Source organism: Musa acuminata, chromosome BXJ3-10 (assembly GCF_036884655.1).
Source record: "Musa acuminata AAA Group cultivar baxijiao chromosome BXJ3-10, Cavendish_Baxijiao_AAA, whole genome shotgun sequence".
Classification (NCBI taxonomy): Eukaryota; Viridiplantae; Streptophyta; class Magnoliopsida; order Zingiberales; family Musaceae; genus Musa; species Musa acuminata.
Genome location: NC_088358.1, coordinates 9,300,149 through 9,309,052, shown reverse-complemented (window position 1 = coordinate 9,309,052; position 8,904 = coordinate 9,300,149). Strand labels below are relative to the sequence as shown.

The 8,904-nt window shown below is 57.7% G+C and overlaps 1 protein-coding gene across 1 annotated transcript in view; it reads left to right on the top strand.

Annotated features, from left to right (window-relative positions):
* The first annotated feature begins 1,775 nt into the window (after positions 1 to 1,775).
* LOC135650587 (probable inorganic phosphate transporter 1-4) overlaps positions 1,776 to 8,904 on the top strand; it is a 66,536-nt gene continuing 59,407 nt past the window's right edge. Inside the window, exon 1 of the mRNA XM_065170067.1 lies at positions 1,776 to 2,346. Coding sequence (XP_065026139.1) covers positions 1,776 to 2,346 — 571 coding nt within the window. The remainder of the gene's footprint in view (positions 2,347 to 8,904) is intronic.

Sequence of the window (8,904 nt, the reverse complement as noted above, 5' to 3'; positions counted from 1 at the left end):
TCTGAGTGAAGTCAATGGGGCCGGCAGAGCAATCGCGGGCTCTAAGTGATAGGGGTAAAAATGGCGATGTGACACGCCATGGCAGCAACCCCCTTAGCGACACATTGCCCGAGGCTCTCCATACCCTGCAGCAGCTCGGCCTCCCACGCAACCCCAGTGGTAACATCAAACCTCCTCTATAAATACCCCTGAGTCCTAAGCAAAAAGGGGGGGAACTCACTCAGACACAAAATACTCAGAGGCTCTTCTTCTGCCTCATCCACAATCCCGTCCACATCTTTCTCTAACTTGATCGTCGGAGGGGTCGGGCCGAGCTCCCGGCCCGACCTGTGTGCAGGTGCGAGACGGTGTCACCTCTTCCCGAAGCTGCGGCGGAGCTGCCTCCAAACCCGAGCCACCGATCCGAACTGCCGACCCGAACTGCCGAACCGACCTCCCAACCCGAACCACCGAGCTCGGCCGCCGGGAGACCTCAAGGAGCGCCCCCACGGAGATCACCGCCTTCCGGACCCGAACCAAGCCGCGACGGCCCTGAGGCCACGGCTAAAAAAGTTACTTACCGTAACATAATGGCGCTAGAAGGAGGGCCCGGAAACGACGGTACATTAGCTTTCTCCTTAGTCGCTCCACTGCAGCCGACCTGCACCAGCAGCAGCGACTTCTGGGGCCGGTCTCGGCTCCTCGGCCACGCGCGCGGCTCGGCACGCGGCCAACCCGCCCGCGTCGGCCCCACGTGCGCGACCAGCCCGCGCGTCTCGGCCACTCGGCCCCACGCGCACGGCCAACCCGCGCGCCTCGGGCCCCTCGGTCCCACGCGCGCGGCCAACCCGCCCGCGTCCCACACGCGCGGCCAGCCCGACCGCGCCTCGTGCCTCGACGCCTCGGCCCCACGTGCGCGACCAGCCCGCGCGTCTCGGCCACTCGGCCCCACGTGCGCGGCCAACCCGCGCGCCTCGGGCCCCTCGGTCCCACGTGCGCGGCCAACACGCGCGCCTCGGGCCCCTCGGTCCCACGCGCGCGGCCAGCCCGACCGCGCCGAGCGCCTCGACGCCTCGGCCCCACGCGCGCGACCAGCCCGCGCGTCTCGGCCACTCGGCCCCACGCGCGCAGCCAACCCGCGCGCCTCGGGCCCCTCGGTCCCATGCGCGCGGCCAGCCCGACCGCGCCGAGCGCCTCGACGCCTCGGCCCCACGCGCGCGACCAGCCCGCGCGTCTCGGCCACTCGGCCCCACGCGCGCGGCCAACCCGCGCGCCTCGGGCCCCTCGGTCCCACGTGCGCGGCCAGCTCGACCGCGCCGAGCGCCTCGACGCCTCGGTCCCACGCGCCTCGACCCCTCGTGGGCCCCTCGGTCCCACGCGTGCAGCCAACCCGCGTGCCTCAGTTCCTCGGCTCCTCGGCTACAGCCGAGATCTTTGCGCGGCCTCGGCCCCTCCCGCTGTTCTCAGAGCCTACCTCGCCTTCTCCTCTAGACCTCCCTGCTCGGCTTCTCCTTCCTGCAACCAAGCTCTGGTCTCCCTCTTCTCCTCCTCCTCTTCTTATAGAGCGGTTGCACAAGCAGAGGAAAGTACGTTGCAACGATGGCCGGAGGTCAGCTCCAAGTGCTCGGGGCACTCGACCTTGCTAAGACGCGGTGGTATCACTTCATGGCCACCGTCATTGCTGGCATGGGCTTCTTCACCGACGCCTATGATCTCTTCTGCATCTCCCTCGTCACGAAGCTCCTTGGCCGCATCTATTCCTTCGACCCCAATCGCTCGGGACGCTCCCGCCCAACATGTCCGCTGCCATCACCCGCGTGGCCTTCTGTGGTGCCCTCTCTGGCCAGCTCTTCATCGGGTGGCTCGGCGACAAGCTCGGCCACGAGAAGGTGTATGGCATTACGCTCATGCTCATGGTCATCTGCTCCATCGCGATCGGCCTCTCCTTCGGTCACACCGCCAAGGGCGTCATGGCCACCCTCTGCCTCTTCCGCTTCTGCCTCGGCTTTGGTATCGGCGGCGATTACCTGGTCTCCGCCACCATCATGTCGGAGTACGCCAACAAGAAGACCCGTGGCGCCTTCATCGCAGTCGTTTTCACTACGCAGGGCTTCGGCATCCTCACAGGCGGAATCGTCTCCATCATCATCTCCGCCGCCTTCAAGGAGCGCTTCGACTATCCGGCCTACAGGGACAACCGCGCCGGCTCCACCGTCCCGGAAGCCGACTACATCTGGTGCACAACTCTCATGCTGGGCGCCCTCCCGGCTGCCTTAACCTACTACTGGCGGATGAAGATGCCAGAGACTGCGCGATACACTGCTCTTGTTGCCAAGAACGCGAAACGGGCGGCACCCGAATGTCGAGGTATTATCCGACAGGCTCAAGCGTGCTCCCCACTTACCTCGGGATTGATCGGCCTCGTGCGCAGCCAGCAAGCAGCCTCGCTGCCTCGGCCACTCGGCCACATGCGCAGCCAACATGCTGCCTCGTTGCCTCGGCCACTCGGCCTCATGCGCAGCAAGTAGCACACTGCCTTGCTGCCTCGCTGCCTCGGCCACTCGGCCTCATGCGCAGCAAGTAGCACGCTGCCTTGCTGCCTCGCTGCCTCGGCTCTTAGGCCTCATGCGCAGCCTCGGCCTCGCTGCCTCGGCCACTCGGCCACATGCGCAGCCAACACGCTGCCTCGGCCACTCGGCCTCATGCGCAGCCAGCACACCGCCTTGCTGCCTCGCTGCCTCGGCCACTCGGCCTCATGCGCAGCAAGTAGCACACCGCCTTGCTGCCTCGCTGCCTCGGCCACTCGGCCTCATGCGCAGCAAGTAGCACACTGCCTTGCTGCCTCGCTGCCTCGGCCACTCGGCCTCATGCGCAGCAAGTAGCATGCTGCCTTGCTGCCTCGCTGCCTCGGCTCTTAGGCCTCATGCGCAGCCTCGGCCCCTCGGTACTCGGCCACTCGGCCTCATGCGCAGCAAGCAGCCTCGCTGCCACGGCCACTCGGCCTCGTGCGCAGCCAGCAAGCTGCCTCGCTGCCTCGGTCACTCGGCCTCATGCGCAGCCAGCAAGCAGCCTCGCTGCCTCGGCTACTCGGCCTCATGCGCAGCCAGCACACTGCCTTGCTGCCTCGCTGCCTCGGCCACTCGGCCTCATGCACAGCAAGTAGCACACTGCCTTGCTGCCTCGCTGCCTCGGCCACTCGGCCTCATGCACAGCAAGTAGCACGCTGCCTAGCAGCCTCGCTGCCTCGGCTCCTCAGCCTCATGCGCAGCAACACGCTGCAGCCAACATGCTGCCTCGGCCCCTCGGCCCCATGCGCAGCAAGCAGCTCGCTGCCTCGGCCACTCGGCCACGTGCACAGCCTCGGCCCTCGGCCACTCGGCCTCATGCGCAGCAAGCAGCCTCGCTGCCTCGGCCACTCGGCCTCATGTGCAGCCAGCACACTGCCTTGCTGCCTCGCTGCCTCGGCCACTCGGCCTCATGCGCAGCAAATAGCACGCTGCCTTGCTGCCTCGCTGCCTCGGCTCTTAGGCCTCATGCGCAGCCTCGGCCCCTCGGCCCTCGGCCACTCGGCCTCATGCACAGCAAGCAGTCTCGCTGCCGCGGCCACTCGGCCTCGTGCGCAGCCAGCGAGCTGCCTCGCTGCCTCGGTCACTCGGCCTCATGCGCAGCCAGCAAGCAGCCTCGCTGCCTCGGCCACTCGGCCTCATGCGCAGCAAGCAGCCTCGCTGCCGCGGCCACTCGGCCTCGTGCGCAGCCAGCAAGCAGCCTCGGCCACTCGGCCTCATGCGCAGCAAGCAGCCCGCTGCCTCGGCTCCTCGGCCCCATGCGCAGCCAACACGCCGTAGCCAGCACGCTGCCTCGGCCCCTCGGCCTCATGCGCAGCCAACACGCTGCACGCTGCCTCGGCTCCTCGGCCCCATGTGCGGCCAGCCTGCCTGCGCCGAGCTACTCGGCCATATTCACTGCCGAGTCTGTCTCAGGGCGGCTTACCGACCAGGTCTCGCCCCTCGGTCGCAGCTTGCCTGCGTCGAGCCTACCTCAGCGCGGTCTGCCCGCCTGAGCAGCGCCCGCAGCCTGCCTGCGCCGAACCCACCTCGGCGCGGCCCGACCACCTGTCGTGTTCCTCGGCCGCGTGGTGCCCGAGGCCACGTCCTCGCGTCCTGCCCGCCTAATCGTGCTACTCGGTCGCATGACCCTCGCGACCACGCCTGCGCGGTCACCCCGCCTGCGTCGTGCTCCTTGGCTCCATGTTCCCGAGACAGACCAGTGCCGCCAGTATGCCCGCGTCGTGCCCCTCGGCTCCATAAACCCCGAGACACGTCTACACGGCCAGCCTGCCCGTGCCGAACTCCACGGCCCTATCCACCTGGTCCACGCCCCTCGACCGCGGCTTGCCTGCACCGAACGCCTCAGCTCCATGCTTGCCGAGCCCACCACCTCGGTCGCAGCCTGCCTGCACCGAGCACCTCGGCAACTCTCTGCCGAAATCCCACCTCAGCGCGGCCTGCCCCCCTGAGCGGTGTACCTCGGTCGCAGCCTGCCTACACCGAGCACCTCGGCAACTCTCTGCTGAAATCCCACCTCAGCGCGGCCTGCCCGCCTGAGCGGTGTCCCTCGGTCGCAGCCTGCCTGCACCGAGCACCTCGGCCAATCACTGCCGAGATCTACCTCGGCGCGGCCTGTCCGCCTCTATCGTGTACCTCGGCCGCATGGTGCCCGAGTCCACGTCCTCACGTCCTGCCCGCCTGCGTCGTGCTACTCGGTCGCATGGCCCTTGCGACCACGCCTGCGCGGTCTGCCCGCCTGCGTCGTGCTCCTCGGTCGCGTAATGCCCGAGACCACACCTGCGCCGCCAGCCGCCTGCGTCGTGCTCCTTGGTTCCATGTTCCTGAGACAGACCAGTGCCGCCAGTACGCCCGCGTCGTGCCCCTCGGCTCCATAAACCCCGAGACACGTCTGCACGGCCAGCCTGCCCGCGCCGAACTCCTCGGCCATATCCACTACCTTGCCCACCTGGGTTACATCCCTCGGCCGCAGCCTGCCTGCGCCGAGTGCCTCGGCTCCATGCTTGCCGAGGCCACCACCTCGGTCGCGTAATGCCCGAGGCCGCCACCTCGGTCGCATAATGCCCGAGGCCTCCTCGGTCGCTTAATGTTCGAGGACACCCCCTTTGGCTCCGTACCACCCGAGACCACGCCTGCGCGGTCACCCCGCTTGCGTCGTGCTCCTCGGCTCTTCGGCTTTACGCCACCCGGGACACGCCTGCGTGGCCAGCCCGCCTGCGTCGTGCTCCTCGGCTCTTCGGCTTTACGCCACCCGAGACCACGCCTGCGCGGCCAGCCCGCCTGCGTCGTGCTCCTCGGCTCTTCGGCTTTACGCCACCCGAGACCACGCCTGTGCGGCCAGCCCGCCTGCGTCGTGCTCCTCGGCTCTTCGGCTTTACGCCACCCGAGACCACGCCTGCGCGGCCAGCCCGCCTGCGTCATGCTCCTCGGCTCTTCGGCTTTACGCCACCCGAGACCACGCTTGCACGGCCAGCCCGCCTGCGTCGTGCTCCTCGGCTCTTCGGCTTTACGCCACTCGAGACCACGCCTGCGCGACCAGCCCGCCTGCGTCGTGCTCCTCGGCTCTTCGGCTTTACGCCACCCGAGACCACGCTTGCGCGGTCACCCCGCCTGCGTCGTGCTCCTCGGCTCTTCGGCTTTACGTCGCCCGAGACCACGCCTGCGCGGCCAGCCCGCCTGCGTCGTGCTCCTCGGCTCTTCGGCTTTACGCCGCCCGGGACACACCTGCGCGGTCACCCCGCCTGCGTTGTGCTCCTTGGCCCTCGGCTCTACGCCATCCCGGGACCACACCCGCGCGGTCACCCCGCCTACGTTGTGCTCCTCGGCCCTCATCGGCTCCATCTGCCCTGAGTCCAACCTTGCTCGGCTTCCTGACTGAGTTGCGCACCTCGGTCCCATGTTGCACGAGACGCGTCCGCGCGGCTAGCCCGCCTGCGTCGTACGCCTCGGGTCCGCATGACCAGCCCACCTAAAGTAAGAAGCCATGCATCGGACCCCTTGCATGCAAGAACCGACGCATAGCTCCTTTCGGGGGGGGCATATGATAGGGGTAAAAATGGCGATGTGACACGCCATGGCAGCAACCCCCTGAGCGACACATTGCCCGAGGCTCTCCATACCCTACAGCAGCTCGGCCTCCCACGCAACCCCAGTGGTAACATCAAACCTCCTCTATAAATACCCCTGAGTCCTAAGCAAAAAGGGGGGGAACTCACTCAGACACAAAACACTCAGAGGCTCTTCTTCTGCCTCATCCACAATCCCCTCCACATCTTTCTCTAACTTGATCGTCGGAGGGGTCGGGCCGAGCTCCCGGCCCGACCTGTGTGCAGGTGCGAGACGGTGTCGCCTCTTCCCGAAGCTGCGGTGGAGCTGCCTCCCGACCCGAGCCGCCGATCCGAACCGCCGACCCGAACTGTCGAACCGACCTCCCAACCCGAACCACCGAGCTCGGCCGCCGGGAGACCTCGAGGAGCGCCCCCACGGAGATCACCGCCTTCCGGACCCGAACCAAGCCGCGACGGCCCCGAGGCCACGGCTAAAAAAGTTACTTACCGTAACACTAAGCATAACTCCCTTTATCATTTCTGGCAAAGGTTCACAATATCCCACAAGACACCAGAGTATAAAAAGGGTAGTATGAACAATAACATTGGCACATATCAAAAGCACATGCGGAACAACGAAGATATGCATGTGCCTTTATCAAACAAGGTAATGCAAACAAAGCATTACATAATAAATTTCAGATATATAACAACTTCAGGATGAACAATACAAGAATTTTAAAGGACTAGTATAATGTTCAATTAAAGAAGAATTTAGTAGAAATCAATTTTTCCAATAGGATGAAAATTGAATAGGCAAAACCCAACAAAGTTTTCAATTCTGATAGAATTTGAATGGTACATTTCTTGAATTGTTTGAGTGACCAAGCATGCTATAAATCACTAAAAATAGATGTCATTGGAAAGCTGTATCAATCTATTTTGTGGATGAACTCAGATTTATAATTTTTTGAGTTCTTAATAGGAAGTTACAATAAATAGAGTAAAGGAAGGTCAGAATTGATCATCCCTATTTTATAGACTTAATAGAATCAATTTAAATAGATGTTTTAGAAGGCAAACATACTTCAAAATTTCTATATTATATGTTAAAAGAAAGATATGCAAATTTAGTTTTCAAAGAACTAAGTTTTGCATAATTCAGAATTTTCACTAGAGAGTTATGAGCAATTTAGTAATAGAAGGTCAGAATTGATCATCTCTGTTTTATAGAATTGATAGAGTCAATTTAAACAGATGTTTCAGAAGGCAAACATGCTTCAAAATTACTAAATTATATGCCAAAAGAAATATATGCGAATCTAGTTTCAAAAGAACTAAGTTTTACATAATTCAGAATTTTCACTAGAGAGTTATGAGTAATTTAGTAACAGAAGGTCAGAAATTTCAGTCCCTATTTTGCAGAATTTGTAGGGTTAATTGAAACAGAAGTCTTAGTAGGCATTTAGACTCCAAATCATTCAATCTCAGTGTCAAAAGTAATATATTTGAGTCTACTTTCAAATGGATTAGGCTTTGCCTAAATCAGAGTTTAGTGCTAAAAGTTAGATCCAAAACAATGTATAGAAGTCAGATTACCGAAAAATTTCAGATTCATGGCTTTGTATCAAAAGGAAAGAAAGGTTTGGTATTAAGCTGAAATCTTTTGAATTATGAAGTATTAAAAGGAAACAGAGATTAGGAATTCTATAGGAAGAGGTTAGAACACTTGCCTTAGATGAGTTTGATTCCGAAATATAGGGAGTTGATGCAAAACCTCAAACAAAGTTTCCACTTCTTCTTCTTCTCCTCCTTCTTCTTCTTCTTCTTCTTCTTCTTCTTCTTCTTCTTCTTCTTCTCTTCTTCTTCTTCTCCTCAAACTAACGTTGGCTGCAAAGTTTCTTTTTAATGATGCTTTAAATTACTTAGGTTTGGCTCATGCTAAAATAGTAAGGTGGCAAGCATGCATGGGGGTTTAGGTGTCAACTTTAGAATAAAGACAAGTGACTCATCCTTGTTAATGACACATGTCCTCCATTTTATTTTATTTTATTTTTATTTACTCAATTCTGAATATTCTATAAATCATATCAAAATTTTATTATTTACTCTTAGATCCTTAGCCATAAAATTTAATATAATATTATTTAATAAAAAAAATTATTTAAATAATCCTCATATTTACAAACAAGCATTTACTAATTTTTTTTTTTTTAAATGGGGGATGTTACAAGTACCTTGGGACAAAATGAGTGCATCCGAAGACGAGGAGCAAACCGATGAAGACGAAGTGGCAAACCTTGCTTTGGTGACTCTCATCAATGAGGTAAACAACTCAAATGAAACTCCTTTTGTATACTTTAAAATTACTTGATATTTTTCATGAGTTGTTTTCAATTTAGTTTAAAAAATTATATAATTTTTTTTTGGATTGCATGTTTAATAATGTAATGAAAATACAAAAATTGGGATCATGCTAGTAATTTTGAAAATGATAATAAAAATTATATGTTTTATGTTAAAGGAATAACATGTTATATTTAAATCTAATGATAATCCTATGTATGTTTTTGAAGCAAGAATGTGTATTTTGATGATTTCCATATGGCTTTTCGATTTTGATTGAAGATGTCTTATGAAACCATGCTTGATGTTTTAATGAAAAGGCTAAGAGGTTTAATATCATGCTTAATGAGTTTATATTTAGAAATGACGCATGATGATCTTTGCGATTTATGGATTATCAATTTTTACCGTAATGAAATTTGCTTTTTTGGTTTTAAAAATGATGCATAGCTCTTGTATACAAACTA